Source organism: Carlito syrichta, unplaced genomic scaffold (assembly GCF_000164805.1).
Source record: "Carlito syrichta isolate Samal-C Ts95f unplaced genomic scaffold, Tarsius_syrichta-2.0.1 Scaffold306853, whole genome shotgun sequence".
NCBI lineage: Eukaryota > Metazoa > Chordata > Mammalia > Primates > Tarsiidae > Carlito > Carlito syrichta.
In genome coordinates, this window is record NW_007250949.1 from 531079 (window position 1) to 556472 (window position 25394).

The 25394-nt window shown below is 50.6% G+C and overlaps 1 protein-coding gene across 1 annotated transcript in view; it reads right to left on the bottom strand.

The window, feature by feature from the left end:
* The window catches only part of SCUBE1 (signal peptide, CUB domain and EGF like domain containing 1), an 80547-nt gene that overhangs the window by 15926 nt on the left and 39227 nt on the right, over window positions 1–25394 (bottom strand). Inside the window, 7 exon segments of the mRNA XM_008063462.2 lie at window positions 569–706; window positions 1490–1606; window positions 2884–2988; window positions 3303–3422; window positions 15462–15584; window positions 17088–17204; window positions 19725–19847. Coding sequence (XP_008061653.2) covers window positions 569–706; window positions 1490–1606; window positions 2884–2988; window positions 3303–3422; window positions 15462–15584; window positions 17088–17204; window positions 19725–19847 — 843 coding nt within the window.

Below are 25394 nucleotides of genomic sequence, written 5' to 3' on the forward strand. Positions count from 1 at the left end.
GCCCCTACACCAAGAGTCTCACCTGGCACCAGGTAGTTTGTGTGTGCATCTGCCTCTCTGTGGCTGGAAGTGCTTCCTGGGAAGGGACTTTTCTGTTCACGATGCTCAAGCCCAGGGTTAGATACACCCCACACACATCTGCTGACAGTTTTCAACTCCTCAGTCACAACTCAACACTAATTTCAGTCAGGAGGACATGTTGGTATGACAAACAAGTCAGCATGATAAGCCCCCTTCTGAAGCCTGGGAAAGAGTTCTTGGCTCAGCTGTCCTGGGGAGGCTGCATATATTCACCATCCAGAACCCAGTAAAGGGTGTGGAGGTGTGGGAGAGTCCCCGTGGCTCTCTGTGTCCTGAGCCCTCTCCTCTCATTGCCTTGGGCCGCCTCTTCCATCTGCGCTGTAGTCATTGACCCCTGCCAGTTCCCTTTGCTCGCGAGCACATTCTGCCTCCAGCAGCTGTGGCTCAGGTGGGAGCCCAGCTTCATGCCCAGTAGGCCCCCACTAGCCCCTCAGTTCGCTGCCCTCCCTCAGGTCTGCATCAGTCCACAGGAAAACCCTTCACCCACCTGAGGCCTCTTCTATCTTCGACTCAACCTCAAACTCTGCCGTGATGTGGGACACCTCCTTGGATGGGGACTTGCGGCCACGGCGCCTCTTCTTGGAGGCATCACACTTGAGGGTCACAAAAATCACGTGGCAGTTTTCTGGACAGGGAAAGGACTACTGTGGTAAAGGCGGCATGGGGAAGGAAGCAAGGTCCTACCTAGCCCTACACACAGATTGTTATTGGTAAGGGTTCCCTGGGCCTAATGGTGCCTAACTGAGGCTGGGGAAGGCCAGGGCTGCCTTGGGGTCTCAGGAGGGGTTGGTGACTGAGCCTGGTCTCACGCCCAACCCTGAGGCCATCACACCACCACATGTGGAGTTGCCTTGTTCATGTTCATGAATGAGGCTATGCGCCCCAGCTCAGGGCCTGCTGAGTGCAGAGTCCTAGCGGGTTTGAAGGGGAATCTTCAGGGACACAAAACTGGATGCTTTCCTCCCAGGCCTTTCTTATCAAGCTTGCCTTCTGCTATTTCCTTAGTCTGGAATGTCCTTCTTGGCCACCCTCATTCAAGAAAGCCATCAAATGAGCCCTGTAATTTCTTCCATGAGGACACAACCAGCTCATGTAGAAAGCCCGTGCTCTGGGGGGCTCTCATTTAACTCTAAGTGAGAGAGGGACAGTGCCCCCCAAGGATGCTAGGGAACCCAAGTTTTTCACCCAAGTGCTGGTCTTTGTCCCAAGAGACACCACTGCTGTTCACAGGGCCCCAGACAGGGCACCTAGGACTAAGGGACCATGGTGGTGAGGGTACAGAGAGGGCCCCATTCTTGGAAACCCAGCCCCACTGGACCCCGAACTCCCTGCTCCCAGGGATCTCTCAGGGATGAAGACTTCCCCACTGACGCCTTGGTATGAGTTGACAACAGCAGGGCTCACTCACCCAGCAGTGGCTGCCTTGGAGTCTCCTTTGCTCGTTCCCGGCTATGGGGCCAGAGGTGGCACTTGGCATCTCTGATCTTGAAGCGAGCCTTCTGCTTGATGGCAGTAGTGGTGGCATCTGGGGAAAGTCAAAATTCCCCCAGGTGGTGGCCTCTCCTGTGGGCAAGGAGGTGGTGGGGGACAGGGGCTGCCAGGGACAAATTCACCTGGAGTTGGGATTGGGGTTTGGCCTGAGTCATTTTCCCCCAACAGACCTCCCAGGGTGGGAGAATCTCTCTCTTACAAAGCCTATAAAAGGTGATGCATGGATGGCAGGGGCAAGCTCAAGTCCAGGGGCCACCCAGCCAGAGGTCCTCCATGGAGGAAGAAAGGAATGCCACCCACTTCCTCTCCCATCACCAAAGCCATTAACATGGCCTATGCCTTTAGGAAAGAGGGCAGAACAGAAAAGAGAGCGGAGCAAGAAAACGAAGGGGGTTTGAAATATTACAGATACTCAGAACCACTGATTTCTTCAAAGATAAAATCATGGCCCTGTGACTTTTTTTTCTTTGAGTCAGGGTCGGGGTCTTACTCTGTTGAGTGGTACAATCACGGTTCACTGCAACCTCAAATTCCTGGGCTCAAGCAATCCTCCATCCTCAGCCTCCTGAGGAGCTGGGACTACAGGCACAACCACCACATCTGGTTTATTTTTCGATTTTTTTTTTAAGAGATGAGGTCTTGCTATGTTGCCCAGGCTGGTCTTGAACTATTGGGCTCAAGCAATCCTCCTACCTCAGTATCCCAAAGTGCTGGGATTACAGGCGTGGGTCACTGCCTGGCCATCATGGTCCCTTGAACTAAAGAATTCCACAATCAAAGATACTTAGAATCACATCAGATATGCATCACATAGACACATGCACCATCTTTTATTGAATCCAGCATCCTGAAGAAGAGAAGCAGCTGAAGCCATAGCCCTGCTCCTAAGCTAGGAAAAGTGCTGGCTTTTCTGTGCTGACCAGGCCCTGGCAGGTCATTTCCAAAGGGCTGAGTGTGTGCTGTGCCTTGCCACTTCTTGGGCATAGTCTTTAAGAGTAGCCCTGACTCATGCAGATGCCACTCACTTCACGGAAACAATCTGAGGTCTGTGGATTCACAGCATTTTAGAGTCACAGAACCACTCGTACTGTGACTTAGAGCTAGAAGGACCCTCCCATGGCCCTCTGCCCCTCGGCTGGGACTTAGCATACAGCCTGCTGGCTTCATCTGGTCCGGTCTCATTTCCAGTATCCTGGGACACACTGGGCATGGCCCAGACCCTTGGCTATGCCCCTCTCCCCCAACACGGTGCTAGATACAAAGTCAAGGCGTCACCCAGGTAAGTGCAGCATGGACAGGCCGAAGGACTACCTGAGCAGCTTGACCCGGTGCCAGAGCTGGTGCTGTTGCGTTTTTGTAGCGTCTTGCCCTGGAAACCTGGAACACCGCAGGTCAGGATATAGCTGTTTTCTGAGTCTGCAGAGAGGCCAGTGGGTGAGCTGGGCCTCCCAGAGCCTTCAGATTCTTGGGCTCCAGGGGGCTGCTGAATGACATGAAGTCAGGACTGGCCCTTATGCCAGTTTGTTTCCACTGTATGACCACAGGTAAGTGGCCGGCAGGAAAGAGCCCACCGCATTTGCTGAGGAGGACACTCAGGCCTACAGAAAAGCACATAGCTGCTGAGGATCACTCAGCTATCAGGGTCTGGAGAACAGCAGGGAGCAGCAGTGGGACCCCAGGGAAGAAGCCCTCCTATAACCCTGTCCCATCCCAGGGACAGCCTGGGTTACCTGGCATGAAGAATGTGTGGGCTGGGCAGGACAGGAAGCAGCTCTCCACACTACCCATCTTGCTGCAGGACAGCTGGGCCTGGGATGAGGTCTTGGCCCGAGAAAGGCACTTGCCCGTTTCTGAGAAGGAAGACACAAGAGAGGGCCTGAGAGATGAAAAGGTGGAAGCTTCATGGAGCCAGCGACCGCCACTGTTCCTCTTCCTGTGGCTAGACTGCCTGGGTGGGAAGGAGCTCGGAGACAGCAGGGTCTAGATCCACTTGTTGTGAGGGGAAGCTAAGCCCAGAGAGCTGGCTTAGCCCCTCTGCTTCCTCAGACGCTAGTCACAGTTGTCTGTGAGAAGGTTCATGCCCCATGCCCAGGCCACGAGCTCCCTAAGGGCAGGGCTGAGTTCTCTAGAGCAGGAGTCCTTTTCCATTTGGGGAAAGGAACAGGTGTAAATGAATATGGGCTTCTTGGCTATAATCATGGGATGGGTCATTAGGAACCACCTCTGGAGCAACCAACATATCCACTAGGCGTCTGAAGATGCCCCAAACAACTCTTTAGAATCTCTCGTGTTTATTTATTTATTTATTTATTTTTTAGAGTGGATCTCACTCTGTTGTCCAGGCTGGAGTATAGTAGCATGATCATGGCTCACTGCAGCCTTGATCTCCTGGCTTCAGCCTCCCAAATAGCTGGGCCTACAGGCACATGCTACCATGCCTGGCTAATTTTTTGTAGAGACAAGGTTTCACTATATTGCCCAGGCTGGCCTTGAACTTCTGGGCTCAAGTGATCCTCCTGCCTTGGCCTCCCAAAGTGCTGGGATTACAGGTGTGAGCCACTGTGTCTGGCCTGGTTTAAGATATTGAGTGGTGACCTCATCTTTTGGTAATGATGGAAGTTCCTCTAAGATTGTTTTAGAAAACCCTTTCTTCTCAGTGTTCTGTGGGGGCCTTAGGTCCACAGATGACCTTCACCAAGCCTCTTGTGCCCACATTTTGTCTATCCTTCAGGGTGGTTTCTAGAAGAGTGCAGTTCAGCAAAGCTCTGAACTCTTCCTTGCATTATCGAGCTGTCACACTGCCTAATACTGTTATCAGCTAGATCACTGAAGGGGAATTAGACCTGCATTTGGAGGTGCACCATTAACCTGCATGTTCAGTGTTGTGTGCTTTGCTTTTGCTTTTGTTTGGCCATTATGCACCATTTAATCTCATGTGTTTTGTTGTGCTCTGACTTGCTTTGTGTCTGCTGGATGGATAAGGGGGGTGCTTCCTGGGGAGCAGATGGAGACAAAGGCCTTACATGCTTCCAACTCAATCAATCACAGCTCACTCTCAGGACTAATGGGGTCAGAGGTCTATTAGACGAGGGACCAATTCATGCAGACGACTCGGTAGACCCTTTCTTGGGTTCCTTATAAAGTCTTCCTGTTCTGCCCGCACATGGAAGGAGGCCACTTTGTTTTCTCCCTATTCTGGAATAACAACTGTCAGGTCATTGATGACCTGGCCATCTAGCCTCTGTTTGCTTGGGGGAAACTGAGATGCCGTTCTAAGCACACAATCTTGACTGACTGAAAGTGATTATCATGGGTCTGTTATGCCAAAGCTGCAACTGCCCTGGCAGAACTCCCGTATTCTCATGAATTTCGACTATAATCCTAACTTGTGCTTGTTTTGGTGAATGGCAAACTGCCTCCTCCCCACAGCAAAACTTGAACAATCACCATCAACAACTCTGGGAACTTCTGACATGTCAAACCTAATACATTAATACATTTAAGAGGAGCTCTAAAAAGTTTAGGAGGCAAACCCTGATCATTCGACAGTCAGCTTCCGTCACTGGCATACCTTGGCCTCGGTTTCCTCCCACTCAAATCCTCTGGGTGAACCTCTCTGCCCAGTTCCGTCTTTACCAATCACCTGCCCATATCCACTCCTTCTGCTCCTGCACAGCAACTCCTTTCTTAGAGTTTATCCCAGGAAAGGAAAAATGCCATTGTACAATACTCCACTGAGTGCTAAAACAGAAAACAGATCTATAGTGTTGAATTTAAAGCCTGGACTAGGGCCAAGCTGAGTGCCAAATTTAAGTGCTAAATTAAATTCTCTTAAACTTCAGGAGACAGATATTTGCTTCAGAATTCAGGATTTCTTTGGATAGTTATTGTCCTGGGTGATCAGATATGTACCAATGAGTTAACTTCATGGTTAGGATCTTGCATGGGGAAGAAAGAACAAAAGCAGCAGATGATGAAGAGCAGGAGAAGATGTAACTGCCCCGCTGTGCAAAACTCAGAAAACAGCCTGTAGAGAACAAGAAAAGTAGAACTAGAGTAGATAAGGCCATTTCAGAAGACTTTCTGTTAAAAAACAAAAAAAGCTGGATAAAGATGCAAAATTGTAAACAGAATGAATATGATTCAATAGGAGACTTTAGCTGGGCGTGGTGGCTTATGCCTGAGATCCAGGCACTCTGGGAGGTTGACGCAGGAGGATTATGTAAGCCCAGGAATTTGAAACCAGCCTGGGCAACATAGTAAGACCTCATTTCTATCACCATCATCAACAACAACAAAGAGAAAGAGAGAGAGAAAGAGAGAGAGAGAGAATGAGATTTCAAAGTGTGTGTGTGTGTGTGTGTGTGTGTGTGTGTGTGTGTGTGTGTATGTCAGGCCCAGGCTGGAGAGCGTTAGTGGGGGCACCATCACAGCTTACAGCTTACCTCCTGGGCTGAAGCAATTCTCTCACCTCAGCTTCCCAAGTAGCTGGGATTATAGGTATGCACCATGCCTAGTGTTGTTTTTTTTTTTTTTTGAGTTGGAGTCTCACTCTTTGTCGCCCAGGCTGGAATGCAGTGGCATGCTCATGGCCACCGCAGCTTTGGCCTGCTGGGCTCAGGCGATCCTTCTTCCTCAGCCTTCCAAGTAGCTGGAACTACAGGTGCATGCCACCATGTCCGGCTAGTTTTTGTGATTTATTGTAGAGATGAGGTCTCACTAAGTTGCCCAGGCTGGTCTTGAACCCCTGGGCTCAGGCAATCCTCTCACCTTGGCCTCCCAAAGTGCTGGGATTACAGGCTCAAGTACCATGCCCAGCCATGCCCAGTGATTTTTAAAAATTTTTGTAGAGATGGGGTCTCACTATGTTGTCCAGGTTGGTCTCAAACTCCTGGCCTCAGGCGATCCTCCCACCTTGGCCTCCCAAAGTGCTGGGATTACAGGTGTGAACCACCACACCTGGCCCAAATAGCATTTTTGAGTAGACCCAAAAGCCGAAATAAAGGGAGTTTTGTCCTTTCTTTTTGTAAATGGGTTCACAACTGAAATAGAGAACTTAGTTGGAAAAGTAAGTTGGAATGGGAAATTGCCAATTTAGATTATCTTCAACATATGCCTGAACATTTTCAAGGAGTGCTAGAAAATAACCTAGCAACAACAACAACAACAACAACAAAACCCTCATGGCCCTCTGGAAAAATATCTGGTTCCCAAATAAATATAAAATCCAAAGTCCTCTGTTCCCAAAGACTCAAGAGCCAATGAATCAGAACACATGTAGATAAAGCAAGCAAAGGGGCCACTGACCCCTTTCACACTGGCTAAGAACAGGACAACTAGCCACAGAACTTCAAGGGAGACATCAACCCCCAATAATTCCCTGCGCTCTCTAACTTCCCAAAGGGAAACTGCCAATGCATACAGACAGCAACACAGCTTTCTTGTTCATGTGGGACCACTCCCAGAGAGGCATGTGCCACAATCCTCAGCATCCCTGCACATTCTTGCTGGGTATGCAGAGGAGGCAAAGCCCTGATGGCTCTGATCCCAGGTCATTTCTCAGGGTTATGTTGGTAGTTAGCAACTTTGAGGGATGAGGTAGCATGTCTCCCCAGATAAAGAGCAGGCTGGCTTCCCTTCACTATGAAAGTGGCAAACTTCCCAAGCTCAGCTTAGGATGCAAATCCCCTGTCTGTGCAGCATCCACATGGACCCCTCTGAGACACCTCCATGGCAAGGGAGCAATGAGAACCAAGGCAGATGTGCTTATGCTCTGTCATGAGTAATAAAGTCCTTTGTCTCTTACCCAGGAGTCTCTTGACTTCAGCATCCATGAAACAGTAGCAGGCTAGCTTACTTAGCCGGAAAGAGGGTAAAATCTCAGACCCAGCATTCACCATGTCTACCATTAATCCTACTACCAGCGAACATTACATCCCTTGGAGTAAAGTTGAAAGTTGTTTGAAAAGCCAGAAGAAAGGCAACTCGATAGTAAGTTAAAAAAGGAAAGAAAAGTACATGAACCTTAAAGTAAGAATGTCCAATTGTGTGAGAATGAAAGAAGATAGTACAATGCAAACCTGAGAGTGTACAGGAAGCTGTTGAAGGCTGAGGGAGGGGAACTTGACTTGCTTTGGTTTACTCAAGCAGTGAGACTTTCTAACAATCCTCAGTTCTTCCCCAAGTTCCAACTCGTCGTTGTTCTTATGGGACCATTACCAGAAGACACCCTTTCTTTCTCTGGGGACAAAGGCCCTATGCATGTAGTGGGGGAGGGATCTACTCTGTAACTGGAACTGTCAGACAAATACACTTAAGAGGGTTATTTTTAGAAGTCACAGAAAATCCTCTTACACATGATTCAAATTGTAGCTGATAGGAGCCTTAGTATGCCTACATTATATATGATTCATAAATAGAATCCCTGGGGCAAAATCTTCCACATCAGTAGAACAACTGGAACAGAGAAGCCCAGTAACAGTCCAAACCGAGTCTTCCCACATGGCCATACATTTTTTTTGGTATGAACATGCCAAGGTCAAGCCATGCTCGCAGGCATAAACTTGACAACATGGCAAGCATCAGTGACCCACTCATCTCCTTGACCCAGTAGCCCAGGCTTGCTCTCTCTGCCTCAGAGCAACTGCAGCCTTGCTGAAGTCAGTGCTAGCATCTTTAGACCGTGTACTTTGCCTTTAAATCTCAGGGTACCACTAGTAATATGACTTCTTTTGCGAACTGAAAATACCCGATATATTTTCTGCTTGTCAGTTAATTATGGTATCTGGTTACTTTCTTTTTCTCATATTCACTTTGAGCAACTCTCTTACACTTTCTTGAAGGAGAAACTCATCTTTGTGTTTCTGTATTTCGAAAGTGTTCATATCCAGAACAGACTTTTTAGACAATCCATAACAAATTCCAATTTGGTACTGTTAACTAATTCAACTTATTTTTTTTTCTTTTTTTTTGAGTTGGAGTCTCACTCTGTCGCCCAGACTGGAGTGCAGTGGCCGCTCCCGGCCACCGCAGCCTTGACCTGCTGGGCTCCGGCGATCCTTCCGCCTCAGCCTTCCGAGTAGCTGGAACTACAGGCGTGCGCTACCACGCCCAGCTGATTTTTAATTTATTGTAGAGATGAGGTCTCGCCAAGTTGCCTAGGGGTCAGGCGATCCACTCACCTCAGCCTCCCAAAGGCACGGGATTACAGGCTGAGCCACCGAGCCCGGCTTCAACTTATTTTTAAAAATGAACAAATACTAAAACTCATATGGAAACCCAAGGGAAAGTCAAGAATAGCCCATCAATCTTGAACATGAAATACAAAACTAGTTGGAGAATTCACATTTCTAATTTTAAAACCTACTATAAAGCTACAATAATCAAGACAGTGAGATACAGGCATAAGAAGAGACAAAGAGATCAGTGGAAGAGAATTGAGAGTCCAGATACACACCCACACATTTTTAGCCAATTGATTTTGACAAGGATGTCAAGACAATTCAGTGGGGGAACATGATCTTTTCAACAAGTGATGCTATGACAACTAGGTGGTCACATGAAAAGAATGAAGTTCCTATATAAAAATTATCTCAAAATGGATCAAAGACAGAAATGTATAAAACCATGAAACTCTCAGAAGGAGACATAGGTGTAAATCTTTGGAACTATGGATTAGATGATGGTTTCTTAGAAATGACACCCCAAAACACATAGAGAAAAAAACATCGATAAATTGGATTTCATGAAAATTAAAAACTTTTGTGACTCAAAGGACACCATAAAGAAAGTGACAAGGAGCCAGGCACAGTGGAATGAGCCTGTAGTCCCAGCTACTCAAGAGGCTGAGGTGGGAGGATCACTTGAGCCAGGAATTTGAGTTCAGTCCAGGCAACACAGTAAGGTTCTCATTTCTTAAAAAAGAAGAAGAAGAAGAAGAAAAAAAAGAAAGTGAAAAGACAATTCACAGAATAGGGTAAAATCTTTGCAAATCATATCATCCAATAAAGGGACTTATACAGAATACGGTCCCCTCCTACCGTGGGAGATTTTCTGTCCTCTCGATAAAACCTGCTTTCTAAAAAAAGAAATCTTAAAACTGACTAGTAAAGACAAATAATCTGATTTGTCTTGTCATGGCAGAAGACATGAACCTGAACAGACATTTCTCAAAATAACATATACAAATGGAAACTAAGCACATGAAAAGATACAACATCATTAGGCACCAGGGAAATACAATCAAAACCACAAGGAGACACAATTTCACACCCACTAGAATGGCTATAACTGAAATGCCAGACAGTAACAAATGTTGGTAAGGATGTGGAGAAACCGGAATCTTCATGTACTGCGGGTGGGAATGTAAAATGGTGCAGTCACTTTGGAAAACAGTCTGTAGTTCCTTAAAAGTCAAACACAGAGTTACCATATGACCAGCAATTCTAACTTGAGGTACATACCCAAGAGAACATATACACATATACACATGGAAACTTGCACATAAACATCCACAGTAGCATTATTCATAACTGCCAAAAAGTGGCAACGGTCCGCTGACAGTCAACTGATGAGTGGATAATCAAAATGTGTGACATACATACAACAGAATATTATTCAGCAACAAAAAGGAATGGGAGATGGATACATGCTACAACATTGAAAACATTATACTAAATGAAATAAGCCAGCCACAAAATACATATTGCATAATCCATTTATATGAAATGGCCAGGATAGGCAATCCTAGAGACAAAAGTAGGTTAGTTGCCAGGGGCTGAAGGGCTTGAGGGAAAATGGGGAGTGACTGCCATGGACACAGGGTTTTGTTTTGGAGAAATGAAAACGCTCTGAAATTTATGTGGCTGCACAACCCTGAATATACTAAAAAGCCCACTGAAATGCACACTTTCAGGTGTGTGGGTGAATTGTATGGCATGCAGATTATATCTCAATAAAGCTATTAATAAAAACAAAATGAAGAGAGACAATAGCAGGCTGGATATGCAAGAATTATGCAAGCTGGAATCTAGTTCTAAGGGGCCCAAACTGGCTCTAGTGGCCCAACCTGTGACCCTTTCTAGGCAATGTCAAATTGCTAAAAGGGTAAATATTTACAGAGAATTGGTAAGCTTTTGGAGTAATGTGCAACTTTGGAATGCTGTGAAAACACAGTTGCTTATTGCCCATAGCTGAAACACAGAGGTCTGCATAGAAGAGCTAGAAGTTAGAGGACATGGCTTCACTGATGTTCATACGGAATAGGCAGCTCTGACTCTAGTTAGGCAAGGCCTTTGTACAGTGCAGAGATAAATTCATGCAGAGACTCAAGGACTCTATCCCAGACATGCTGTACTTAGCTTCCTGTTCTGACAAGAAGCAGTGGGAACAATCATGCTGGAAGATCCATGAGGATCGCCCCGTGCTACCAGACCACCTCACAAAGACGTCTACTAATATCTTCTCTAAGACAACTCATCCCAGTAGGGACAAATTGACATTAGACAGCTTCTCCAGGGTAAGAGGAAGTGATCAGTGACTGTTCTGTAACCAACACAATCCTAGATAAACTGTAAAGCTAGGCTGGAACCAAATCTAAAGTACTCTTTTAGCCATTCTGCATGGACGTTATGGGTTATAAATATACCTAGTAATACTGTTTATTTTCTGAATGACCTGAAGCAGTCCCTTGCTGAAAAAAATAATAGCACTCATAAGGGCCAAAATGTTAGATTTTGTGTTCCTTATTTTGGGTCTTCCAACTTATTTATTTAGTAATATGTGGACACATTTTGTTGGGAGGAGTCATTTATAAATTACTCAGAAGTTTCCTTGTCTTTATTACCCCTACTCTTTTGGAAAAACAGAAGTGATTTTTTTCAGAACTGTGAAGTTACCATTTAGAGATCTTAACCTGAGGTTCTTCAAAGAACTTCTAGAAGGAGTATACAGAAATCTCTTGTTACCTAAGATCCTACATAAAGTGGAAAGCTTTTGCCCAAGACCATTCTCTTAGATGTCTCTAACTGCTGATTTCCATACCCTCCTTTGTATACTTTTGTTCTTTATTCTTTTGGTCATGTTTTCCCACCCTAGAGATTTAAGGTTATACATTTCTGACTTAACCTATCACATTTCTTTTATAAATAATAACTTACCTAGATCTAGGCTTTACTAGGCATAACCACTATCCTAATTCTATAAATCAGCTCTTCCAAGCTACAGCTAGTGTGACTAGCACGAAAAGTGATATTTAGTATGTTACTCGAATCTTACTAATTATTATTATGTTGAGACAGGGTTTCACTCTGTTACTCAGGCTGGAGTGCAGTGGCATGATCTTGGCTCACTGTACCATCAAACTCCTGTACTTAAGCAATCCTCCTGTCTTAGCCTCCTGAGTAGCTGGGACTACAGGCATATGCAACAACACCTGGCTAATTTTTCTTTTTCTTTTTTTTGTACAGAAGGGGTCTTGCTTTGTTGCTCAGCTGCTTTTGAACTCCTGGCCCTAAGTGATCCTCCTGTCTTGGCCTCCCAAAGTGCTAGGATTACAGGTGTGAGCCACCACACCTGGCAGAACCTTATTTATTATGATTTTCTTGGTCAGACACGGTAGCTCAAGCCTATAATCCCAGCACTTTGGGAAGCCGAGGCGAGAGGACTGCCCATGGGTTCGAGACCAGCCTGGGCAACTTGGTGAGACTTGCTGAGCCCAGCAGGTCGAGGCTCCAGTGGCCATGAGCGTGCCACTGCACTCCAGCCTGGGCGACGGAGTGAGATTCCAACTTAAAAAAAAATGATATCCTTTTTAGATAACAAATTAAAAAAAAGGAAAATGCCCTTGTACTGGAAGAGGCAGATTCAGCCATTCTTGCAATGTATCTCTGTTAAGCTCTACTAAGCTCTCTCTCTCTCTCTCTCTTTGTTTTTTAGATGGGGTCTCACTATGTTTCCCAAGCTGGCCTCAAAATCTTGGGCTCAAGTGATCCTCCTGCCTCAGCTGCCCAAGTAGCTGGGACTACAGGCATGCGACATCATGCCCAACTAGCTCACACCTTAAGCTTATATGGAAATCTGCCTCATTACTGCCACTGCAGGACCGTTCAAGTATATGACTGTGGAGGCTAAAACAAGTACATCCTGGATGCTAATCCACCATGTTGACTGTTGATTGACCCCGCTTCTGGGTATGCCGCTAAGATTTCACTTTCAGGTACTTACTGTAAATCCTGCTCTTAGGTCAAAACAACCTTGATGTTATCTCAGAAGTGTTGCCTTTAGGCACATGTGTGCCTTTCTGAGGGGATGACTTCAATTGTCCCACATATACCTTCCCTCTGGTATATTAGCCCTGAGTCTGGAGGGTAACAGCATGGGGACCTACCACCTCTCTGATCTCCCTGCTGCCTGGGACATGGCATCTGTTCCTGAGTCCCCATCAAATGTTTCTTTTTGAGAAACTGGATTTGTCGGCCTCTTTCTTCAGCCTCTCAGCTTCCTTGGCCTTTAGGGGTAGGTTAGCATAGACATGCTCACCTCAGAACTATGACCCCGATCCTCCCCATCACAGTATCTTCAGTGAACTACACTTTCTTGCAAAGAATCTGAGTCTTCCTAGGGGAATAACTTACTGGTGAAATAGACTGCTGAGGATATTAAGCCCATCCATAGGAATCGGATAACTCGGATAACTCGGTGTGGTCATCAAGAAGCTTCCCCTTCCTTTGGGTGACATCATGGGTGGGGACGTGGGTGAGACAAGGAGGGGCACAAAAACCAGTCTGACTTGCTAGCCCAAGTCGCATCGATAATAGTACAATCCTGCATTTTCTTTTAGCCAACCAGGGAGGGTCTAAAAGACCAGGTGTTGCTGGAGCCTCAGTTCGAGCCTAGGTTCATAGCAGAGGTCAGGTGGAATGATGCATGGCAGGGCTAAAAGAAAAAGCCACCTGAATACCTCAGGTAGACTCTGGAGTTGCTAAGACTTGTTTTCTTCATCAGGCTTGGGAAGCCTTAGGTCGTGGGTCTGGAGAGCCTTCCAGTGCCTTCTCACAATATCATCAGTTACACTTGTTTTTCTCAGTCATCCCATGTCTGCTGTCCAGAATATTAAATGCTTTTATGTAGCCACAGTCTCAGCAGATGACTTAAAGATGAAACATGGGGTAAAATCACACTGGCAGCAGTGAAGATGTGGACAAGCCCTGATGGCCTCTTCTATACCTCTGAGTCAGGAAGGACTAAAAGGGGGACTGAGAAAAATAAAAGAAAATGAAAAACAACCTACCTTCCCATATCCCTAGAGAAAGACTGCCAGTCCCACAGCTATGGCAACAGGTAAATACCAGGACTAGTGTGGCCCCAGCGGGTCAATGACATCCACTGTCGTAGGCTATACCTTGGAAGGCAATTAATTGATGACAGCCTCTTTGAAAGTCAGTCAACTAGGGGCAGACTCATGCCAATGCACAGGCTTCCAAGGCTGGTGGCAGTCCAGTCCTGCCTTCGTCATTAGCACAAACCATACTTCTAAGGCTGACATCACCTAATGCTGCCTCTGTCACCAACATAACCCAAACAGGCTCTTTCTCAAAACTCAACATAAGACTAGCAGCTTGCTTTGCTCAACAAGACTGCCTGAACGGCACAGCAATTCCTTACTTAAGTATGCAATCAATTCAGCTTTTGGATTTCAAATATTAAGTGATAACTTCCATTCTTTGTTCAACACATTCATTCATTCAGGCCCTGTTCTAGGTGCTAGGGATACCGCAGTGAACAGGACAGGCCAAGAAACCTGTTCAACTGTGTAAAGCTTATATTCTAGAGAGGACATACAGACAGACACAAGCCAACCTAAGTCCACAAAATACAGATTCCATCTAGTGGTTGTAAGTATGAAGGGAGGAAAATAAAGGGGGCTCAGGTGGGTGCAGAGGTGGGTGGGGCTGTTGCTCTGGGTGGGGTGGTCCAGGCAGGCCTCATGGAGCAGGCAGATATACACAGAAAGGGAGAAGGCAGGAGTGCTGGGGAGAGCCCTGCTGGGGGAGAGTGGAAGGTGGGGAGGCTGGCTGGTAGATGCCATTGGGCCATTCTGAGAACTGTGGCTGTGATTCTGAGTGAAATGAAGAGTCACATGACGGCTCTGAGCCTTTTTGAGAGTGACAGTCTAACTTCCATTTAAAAGGTTCACTCCAAGAAAGAAAGAAAAAAAAGACAAAAACAAAAATAAAATAAAAAAAGAAGAGGCTCACTCTGGCTGTCCTGGGGACATCAGAGTGTGGCAGGGCAATGACCTGGAGAGTGGATTACAGGAGGGCAGGCACACAGCCCCGGCACCCGGACAGGGCCTGGCACACAGCAGTATCAACAGGTGTCTGGGGAACCAGCAAACATGGGAGCATCCAGAACCCAGCCTAGAGGCGCTCCCGTGCCCAGAGCATGTCAGCAGGGGGCGCATGAACAGTGGCCTTTCTAGGAGGCATTGCCATCCCTCCCCCACACAACCGTGGGGCTGGACAAGTGGAGCGTTTGCAAGGACAGGTGTGTGTCCCCCACTCCAGCTCCCTCAGCAGGACAAGCAGAAACTGGGTGAGGAGAGGCCTCCACATCCACTCCCTCCACACTTCCAGCCCCTCCGGTGCCCATGGCCTGGGCTGTGCACTGACTCCCACATCTCCTCCTCTGTGCTCCCCTCCAAGCCGCAGGTCCCTGTTTCTGCTCTGTCACCTGCGAGCCCTTCCTCTCCTGCAAGCTCTCAGTAACCTCTGACCCCTTCGGGGTCTAGAAGAGGCGCTGCCCTGCTCACCTCACCACCTCGGAAGAGCCGCTGACCCTCCCGGCCAAGCCCAGGTGGAGGGGAGCAGCCAGCATGGGCAGCCACTCACCCATACAGTCCTTCCTGTTCCAGTGGAGCCGCCTCCCCGGTGGGCAGACACACTCGTAGCTGCCTTTGGTGTTGACGCAGCCCTGGTCACAGCTCCCGTTGTTCATGCTGCACTCGTCCACATCTGCAGGCACAGGTGAGCGTAAGGGCAGGGGGGGAGGCTGGCAGGACAGAGGACGACCAGGGCAAGAGAATCTCCTGACCCAGCCCAGACTAACACCATCACGGGATGCAGACAGGTAGCTGCACACACATCACACACACACGTGTGCACGCATGGGTGTATACGGCTCTGCACAGACACCAACACACACCCCTTCCCCCAGGAACCTCATCAGTTTTCTCAAGCAGCTGTACCCAGGCTGTGGGGGTGGGCAGAGGAGGAGGCCACGATTAAAGTTACAATCCAACCAAGCCCCATGCAGCAGAGAATCCAGCGACTGTGAGGCTTGCTCTCACTGCGGGGTCTGGACAAGCCCCTTTGCAACCTGTCCCCCTCCTGCAGAATAGGCACCAGTGTGAAAGAAGACACCTCCAAGCCTCCTCTGACCAAAAGCATCCATGGGGATGGGAAGAAATGACTGGGCCCTCACACTGCCTGCGGGCTGCTTGCATGCCAGGGGGTGGCCGACCAGGAAAGTGGTGCCCACGTTTTTGGAGAGTCTTTCCAGAATAATCTGTCACCCACCTCCAGGAGCCACTCCCATGCCAGCTGGGCCCCAGCCACTGCATTGCCTGACCCCATCCGATCTTCAGGCTGCCCAGCATAGCGAGTGTAACTACCCACATCTCACAGAAAAGGAAGAGACACCAGAGCCATCCTTGGGTTCCCCACCTTCTCCCACCATGCCTGGATTATGCCAAGTCCCATCAGCTCAGTTCTGGCTCCCACATATAGACCCATCCCCTTCTTACCATCCCTGCCCACCCTGGTCCAGCTCTGGCAGCTTGTGCTCCCAGGCCCAGAACTGTCTCCCACTATACCCTGGATTCCACACTTCTGTCCACATGGCAGCTACAGTATCTTGTTATGTGAATGTGGCCATATTGTACCCCTGCTCAGACCCTCCAGTGGTTTCTCATCTCACTAGGAAGAAAACCCCAAGTCCCCTCTGGCTCATGAAGCCCTGCATCTTCCAACCATGTTCCCTTCTCCCATGGGCTCCAGTCATGTGGCTGTTTCTTGGTCCTCTGCCTCAGCACCTTCTCGTGCTGATCCCTTGGAATGTGTTCTCCTCTTGACCCAAACGTTCCTCCTTTCGGATCCCCCACTGTCTCAGTACTCTGCTCTTCTCTCCCATTGGAACAAACTGTGGGATTTTCCATATTGGCCATCCCCCTTCTGACCCAGGACTCTCTGGTGTGATTTCTAGATTCATGCCCACAACCCAGCCAAGGCCTAGCACCCAGTAGATACCTACTGCCCCCTCCGTTCCCCCCATCCCTCGTCTCCCCACCCCCACCTTGCTCTTGGCTGAGCCCCTCTGTCCAGCAGTCCCCAGCCTTGCTGAGGTCCCAGGCCCACCAGGGTTGAGGGCAGGGTTGGGATGTGGGGTGCAGTGTAGGTGGCCGTGTGGCCAGGCGCGTGCCTCGGGGGGGAGGTGGCCCTGATGGGCAGGCTGCAGACCTCCGCAGTGGGTCATCCCGTAGAGTGTGTAGCCACGGTGACAGAGGCACTGGAAGCTGCCTGGGGAGTTGACGCAGATGTGGTCGCAGGTCCGCTCGAAGGAGCACTCGTCGATGTCTGTGTGGCCACAGGGAGACACAGTCTGTTACTCTAGACACTCAATGTACATCCATGCACACATAGTGCCTGGGCCCCGAGGTGCAATATGGCACTGCCCACAGGCCACATTAGAGTATTGTTGCTCAATTTTCCCTTTTGTCTTCACTGACCTACTTCAGGGCTAGAAGCCACCTGATGTTTTGTGAACAGGGTAGAAATATTTAGAACAGAAGGGGTTATTATGAATCTCTGCCATTTTAATATCTTATACTCATCTGGATTACGAGAGATACTCAATCCGCACCTGCAGGAAACTGACTGGGGCTTGACCTCAGGCCCTGCACAAATGCTGACCGGGGACAGGAACCTGTGCCCCCTAGATGCTGACCAAAGCATGTTTTCCCAACACCCCAAGATGTTTCTTGAGAAATAAGGAAAACAGCACGAATAGAAAGGGAGGATGGGGAAATATGTCATACATAAAGCTTGACAGTATGTGAAATTTGATTATGAGCTTCCTGGCAGGCAAGGGAAGAGAAAAGAGGGAGGGTCACAGAGTGCTTGGTCCTAGAAAGGAGGAAATAAGCCACATGCTGATAGGAGATAAGTCTGTCCTAGCCATTAATCCTGAGGAATGGCTCCCATGGTACAGCTCATGAAGGACCCAAGGGAAAACCAGACACCGACCTGACCCAATCCTCCCAGGAAGTGATCCTCCCAGGACACAGTAGTGAGGAGTCCATTCTTTAAATACATTATTAGCTCATGTGACTTCATGCATATTCATAATACATGCATGTTTATGAAAACACTAATATAAGTAAGGAATTGTGCTGCAGATGCTAAAAGAAGAACGTGACCTTCATAGGGGGACCTGGGAAGACCTCCTGGTACTTATGGTACCTGGGCTAGAGCTTGAAGGATGAGCCAGCTTGGGAGGATGAGCCAGCTTGGGAGGAGTGTGGAGGAAGGGCACCCAGGTAAAGGCTGGGAGGTGGGAGCCCGGGGACGCCCAGGGATTGTGTGGAGCTCAAAAGGGATCAGGAGGTATCCAAGGTCCCCATCCTGAGGGCCCTGAGTGCTAGACAAAGGAGCTTGGACCTTCCCACTGGACCTGGGAGCACAGAGCCCCAGGGTCTCGGAGACATGAGCCTGGGAGAGGGTGGAGAAGACATAGGTGGGGGTGGGCAGGTGAGGGCAGAGCCCTGGCTCAGAGCCCAGAAGCAGATGTGCTGTCTCACCTCCTCCTTGGTAGCTGCCCCCCTCTCTTGGGGACAGCTGGGGAGGCAAAGTCAAGGGCCCCCCCAGAGCCCTCTGTAGAACTTGGCAGGTCTGACTGAGAAAGTCCAAGTCAGAGAACCCTAAGGGAGCCTGGACACATGCTATGCTCCCAACCGGCCCTCATGTCCTGAGAGAACAGGGCCAGGGTGCTCGTCCAGGGACAAATGGCTGACCCTGAACAGGGGAAGTGACCAGTCCAGCCTGTGCAGGAAGCCTGAGCACGGCTGGCCCTGAACCCTCCTCAGCCACCCTCACCCTCTCCTTCCTCAGGGCCCCTGGGGGAATATCCCTTGCCCCTTAGGGTCTCATGCTGCCCCCATGTCAGCCTCTGAGCTGCACCGACAGGCAGAATTTGCAAGTCCCAGACCCAGACCCAGCCACTGCCTACAACTCCCAGTACCCTCAGGAACCAAGCCACTGGAATGCAGCAGAATAGTCAGTGAGGAAATAAGCCCTTCCCTGCTACACGGGACACCCTGTGCCCTCTCTGTTCTTTCTCCCAAAGCTGGTTCCACAGGGCACCTATCTCCTACCTAATGGCCTCATCCAGCCCCACCGGACAACCTATGGTCCCTCAAGCCTCCTCAGCCAAACAGCATCATCTCCTGGGTGGGTTTACCTCCCTGGTCCCTCAGGAAAAGGCCTACTAATCCTTTTAGCATTTCACCAAAGAACCCTCCCCAGGAAGTCTTCCTTGACCATGCCTCTCCACCATCCATCCTCTGGGCTTCCATTGTGCCGTGGACTCTGCTGGATTTATCCTGGGCTGTGATTCTTGGCTTCTGTTCAGACCTCTTCTCCCAATATCCTTGTTTCTAGCAGGTGCCTGACCCCTCGGACTGTTAGAGAGCGCCTGCCTGCAATGTGCAACATCTTCCACCAGGTGGCAGCACCACCACCGAAGTCAGAGTGGTTCCAAAACTGAAGGGGTCCCGGGGCCGCTCAGGAGACGGAGGGTGGAATGGAGCTGATGAGCTTGGCCACCTGGGACCAGTGCTGATCTGGGACCAGTGCTGATCTCTCCCGGAGCCTCAGCTTCCCATATACAAAAGGGACAGACTGGACCGGATGGCCCCTACTGTCAAAGGACAGGGAAGGTGGGTGGGCAGGAGAGTGGACTGGACCCAGACACACTCATTTCCTTTCCCAGAAGCCTGTGGAAGCCCAGGAGGAGAAGGGGAATTGACCCTGCTGGGACCTGGCAGGATGGGGGTGACCCAGGACCCACGGGCTGCCCAGGGCATAGAGGGGGCTCACCCTGGCACGTTCGCTCGTCGGTCAGTAGCTTGTAGCCCTTCCGGCAGCCACACTCGAAGCTGCCCACAGTGTTGCGGCAGAAGTGGTCGCAGCCTCCGTTGTTGACCAGGCACTCGTTGATGTCTGCAGGAGCCAAGGGGGAGGGGGTGAGGCCAGGAGAATGAGCTGATGGTGGGGAGGGGGCGATGGGCCAGCAGTGGGGATGGCATTGCCTTGACTTGCCTACCACCTGGTGCCCAGGGCTGGCTTCTGGTTCCCCAGCTGAGCACGGGTGGCGGGGGAGGACTGTTTACAGGGGTGGGGTCAGGGGCTGGGTTATACTGCAAAGGTCCAGCTCCCCAAGCTTCACTGCTACCCTGAGACTTGACAAGCCTGGCATTCACAACACAGAACAGAGAGGAACACCTATCTGCAGTGCCAGGAAAGACAGCAGGGATAATGATGACTCCTATGCCCCTTTTTTTTGTAGAGATGGGGTCTTGATATGTTGCCCAGGCTAGTCTCAAACTCCTAGCTCAAGCAATTCTCCCACCTTAGTCTCTCAAAGCGCTGGGATTACAGGTGTGAGCCACTGTGCCTGGGCCCACACATTCAGGGAGGCAGCCTGGATGGCAGGAGGCTGGAGCAGGCAGGTACCACTGCTGGCGACCTTGGGCAAGCTATCAGAGCCCTGAGCTTTGGCCTCCTGCCTGCAAGCAGGGACAGAAGTGCACCCATGCCAAAGGATATCACATGCCTAAGGTGCCAGCGCTTAGTCAGTACTCAATAAACTTTTTAAAAAAGTAGGTCGTACTGCCCCTGTTTAACTGAGGAGGAGACCAAGGCTTAGAAAGCTGAAGTACCCGGTACAAGAGGCTACAGCAAGTAAGTGGGAAGCTGGGCTGTGTACCTGAACCTGCCTGACTCCCCACTTGGAGTTATTTCTTCACTCAGCAATGAATGAGTTGTAGCTAGGTTACCTGCCCCAATACCATGTAATAAATGATACCCTCCTGAGCAGCCTTGCTAGTCAGCCTCTGCTTGCATACCTCCAATGACAGCTTTCTCCCTCACAACATGGTCTGCTGGCTAATGCATCTTGGACTTTTTCTTGCCCTGAGCACAGCCCTGACCCCTGGATCCCCCTATCCCTCATCTATTGTCCCACTCAGCTGGGCTTCCCTCTTGGGCCCCAGACAAGCCTGTGTCATCATTCTGTGTCATCAGAGGTCCTGACCCTGAGGGACCTCTTCTCCAGGGGACACGGTCCCAGCTACTCTTCTTGGGCTCCGGCCTCCAGGCTCCCATATTGGTCACAACTCCAGACATGACCCAGAAATTAGTACCAATAGTCAGGGGTGACTTTTAGGATGGTGGGCTCACCCTGATCTGGAGGAGCAGAAAGGAAATGATGGAAGAGGCCCTCCCAGCAAGGAAAATGGAGAGTGTCCCTGCGCTGGTTGCCGACCACATCTTGGCAGAACTGCCAGACGCAGATCCCAGCACCTGCTGAGCCTGTCCTGAGCAGGGATGCTGGGCCAGTGCCTGGAAGCCCCTGTCTTGTATAGCTGGTACCGCCCATTTTACAGATGGGGCGCTGAGCCCATAGAGGTGGCTTGTTCCTGTCATGGCGACTCTATACTTGGGCTGGGCTGCTCCCCATGCTGTTCTAAACCTAACAGGCTGGACTGGATCCCTGCCCCAAAGTCCTACCACAGTTCCCATGGAATGTTCCCCAACAATGACTAAACAAAAGCCTGGTATCTGGTCAAGTCACTAGAGGAGTGTGGTTAAAGACAGCGAGGCTGAGGTGCCCGTGCAGTTCTCCAGGAGCCTCTGGGAGATGAGTGTGGCACGTGATTTCTGGCAACATCTCACATGACCTTCAAAACAACCGGGAAAGCAGAGCTCTCAGTTTATAGGCGAGGCCACATGCAGGATCTCAGCCAGTACTGTCTGTCTCTGATGATGGGCCTTGTTCAGCACATCACACTGGCCCTGAGGGCACCAGAGAAACGTGGCCTGGTCCAGGGCTGAGGCTTGGGCATCTCCATCATCCTCCTCCCCTCCCACTCCCAGGATTACAGAAAGAGAGGGAATGTCCAGTCAAAGCCTCAGGCAGGAGAACGGAGGCTCATCTCAGCTTTGCCTTGGCCTACCATGTGATCGGGGGCAGGGAGAGGCACCTCTCTGAGCCTCATATTCCCGTCTGCTGCTGAATGACTCCTCTCTCAGCATCCCTAGCAAGAGTCAATGAGCTAAGGCTGCAAGCAGACAGGGCTGCCACATGATCATTAGCAAGACTCCTATGTCCTCAGTAAAGCCTCGAACCTTCCGGAATGTCCCAACCCCATCTGCTTCCTCATCTGAGCCTGTACTCTAAGGGGCTGTCATAGCAACCAGACAGGCAGAGGGAGGCATGTTTGCTTGAGGCCCAGGCTAGAGTCGTGGCTGCCTAGGGGTCTCAGTGGGGGAAGCCTCTCCCCAAACCCTCTGCTCTACCCGGGATATAGTGAGGGGATGCTGGGCTCACGTGGCCCCTCGACCTCCGTTCCCAGGGTGCAGTGTCTGCCCCCTCTCTACTTCTCCTCCTCCACTGGCTCCCACCCTGCCTTCACCAAGTAGCCAGCACAATCTTCCATGTGCGAATCTGGCTGACCCCTACCTGGTGCCAAGTCTTCTGAGGCTCCTAGGTCCCCTAGCATGAAGGCCAGAGGCTCACAGCCTCCCCTTCCAGCCTGGACCTCGCTGCCTTGCCTCCTCTTTTCTGCCTGCTTGGCTCCTGCCTCAACAGCCCAGACTCTGGTCACCAACTCAGCACAGCTGCAGACCACCTCTTACCTGCCTACCTCTGCAGGGAGGGCCTACACTGCCCAGGGAAACGCTGCCCTCTGGGAAGCCTTTCCTGATGTTCTCTCCAGAGCTAGCAGCTCCCTTGTCACAGGACCAGCCCTTGGGGGCATGAGAGGGCCTTAGGAGGACAGACATGAGGATATCTGCTCCTGCCTGGTGCCCCAGATCCAGTATGAGAGGCCACCTAGGAATGTTCACTGAATGAATGAGTCCGAGTGACCCCAGACAATGGCGAAGACCTGGGGGCTGAGAGAGGGTGGGGTCTCTGGCCATCAAGTGGACACTGGTTGCGCCGCCCAGTGTTGCAGCACAAGCACATGTAGCGGGGGCCCAGGGTGATGGGGCAGGCTGAAGAAACACAGGACAATTGTTCCTGCTCATTCCTGCCCATCCCACCGAGGGGCACAGTCTGGCAATCTGGGGGTACCACGTGGCGAGGGCTTGAGTGCGAGCAGAGGGAGGGCATGGGGTGTGGTCTGGCCTCAATCTGGAGCACTTAGCAGGGAGGGTCACTGCCGGGCTGGGCCGGCCAGGTGGAGGGCATGCAAGGGCGCTGTTGGCCCCACTCAGGTAAAGGCCCTGGCAGGTTACCTGCCTGTACCAGGACACTGGGGAGGGAGGAGAGGGCATGACAGCGGGTGGGGTTCTCCCAGACTGCTCTGGAAGGTGTTGGGAAGTAAGGCTGGTGTCCCTGAGGGAAATCCAGACTTCACTTCAGGGAGTTGGGCCCAGGCCTTCCTTCCTGTCATCAGAAGGCTTAATCGGCAGGATGTTGCCTTCCAATACCAAGCAAGGCGCAGCATCTAACAGGGAACCCTGAGACCAGGGCTTGGAGCAAACCCTCCAGACCCCCACATCTCCATGTTTAGGCAAAACACCCCACTGTCCCACCCCTGTCTCTACCTGTCCATGTGATCCCTGCCTGCCCAGGGTATTCACCTCCAGGTTTTCCAAGCCCTCTCTGTTACCTTCACCCTTTAGCCACCCGTCTTGCCCCCAGTGACTTTTTGGCTTCCAGAAAACACCGAGCCTTTGAAATCACTCCTTTGACATCCTTTCCTGGACCCTTTCCAAGATCAGGGTGTGCATCCTGATAGGAAGCCAAAGCCTCGGGGCCAGGGCCTCAGGTTGCAGCAATTCCCCTGCCTACACCTCTCCAGCCAGAGCCAGAGAACACTAAAGGCACCAACCTTGGAGTCTGGAGGTCACCCTCTGTTTCTCAGGCTTTCTGACTTGAAGGCATTTCATATGAGGCAGTTCTAGACCAGTCCCCTGACGTTTAAATTCGAACATCCATGGACATATTGAGACTCTGCTCTCTCCCCATCTGCTGCCAGCCCTGACCCCATCACTGCCCTCTCAAGCCTGGGTGACAGAGGCCATGCCTAGCTGCTCTTCCAGACCCTGCTCAGAGGCTGCTACCCCGCACTGGCCATGAACTGGTTCAAAATAAAAAGCTGGGCCTGAGCCCCGTGTGGACAGTTCTCCTTGGTACCTCCCACCCCCAGAAATGGAAAAGGGGGGGAGGAGTGCCCCTTGGGTACTGAGGGATGGGCAGTGGGCAAGGGGCAGCAGTGGGAGTCCCCTTGCCCAGATGCTTCCTCTTGGGCCACATGACTGCCCAGGCCCCTCCTTTCCAGCCCAGGCGGGGTGGCTCCAGGCCTCCAGGGCAGGGCCTGGCCAAGGTAGGCAGGATGAAGGCCCGTCCCTTGCCCTGGCAGCCCAGGTCCCACACTGCTTGGACCAGTTCCTTTGCATCCTTCCCAGACCCAGGGTCCTTGAATCCATAGGTCTCTGAGGGCAGTCTCAGCTCTGGAAATGCTGCCCCGAGATCACCTGATGAAGGCTGCTTCCCCCTCAGCCCTCTCAATGCTCTCCTCAGCCTCCCCCAGCCTAGGCCCATCCCTTACTTGCCACCGTACCATACTTCTCTCTCCCACACCAAGTGCTCTGTAGTACATGTTTATCTTAGTGATTTTGGAAATCAGAAGTTATCTTTTACACTCAAAAGACAATCCCTGCAGGCAGAAAACATTTGTTTTATTCACCTGTCTCCCTAGAACCTGTACACAGTAGGGGCCCAGAAAATCCATCTGTTAAATAAGACAACCTCTTGACTTCACACTAGCATGGCCAGGCCCCAAGGATTCGAACCACAGCAGCAGGCGAGGGATCAGTGTCCATGGACAGGGTTTCTGAGCAGAGGAAGCCCACCCCAGTTGTTTCAAGAAGACTTTGTTCAAGGAGAGCCACGGGAAATGTGCTGATGGTGGGATGGGGTGGGGGGGTGTCTCAGACTGGTGGGCTTGGGGTTGTGTGGACAGCTCTCCTTGGCAGCCCCCACCCCCAGGAATGGAGAGGGAGGGGGATGAGTGCTCCAGTGGGCTGTGGGTAGTAGTGGGAGCCCCTCTCCTGTGGCTCCCTCTTGGGTCACGTGATTGCCCAGGCACCTTTCTGACCCAGACAGGCTGGCTCCCAGCCTCCGCTCCCCATTCCTGGCAGCCCTGGCCTCACCTCAGGAGTTGAGCCTTGCCCTGCCCTGCCCCTATGGCCCTCTGAAGGCAAGTATCCAGATCTGTGCTTTTTCAGTCAGTCATGCCTGGTATCAAGTCCATGTGGTGAGGACTCAGATGCCACCCACCTGCCCACTTGCCTGCCAGGGACGCACCAAGGCTATTAACAGGCTGAGCAGTGGTTACAGAAGGGCTTTATTTTCAAATAAACAGGTGGAAGAACTGTTATTTCTGTCAATAATCACTGGGTTCTTCCCAGCAAGTTGGCAAGAAAGAAGTCATATGCTGTCTGTTTATTTTTACAGGCTTAAAAAAAGTCCACCTC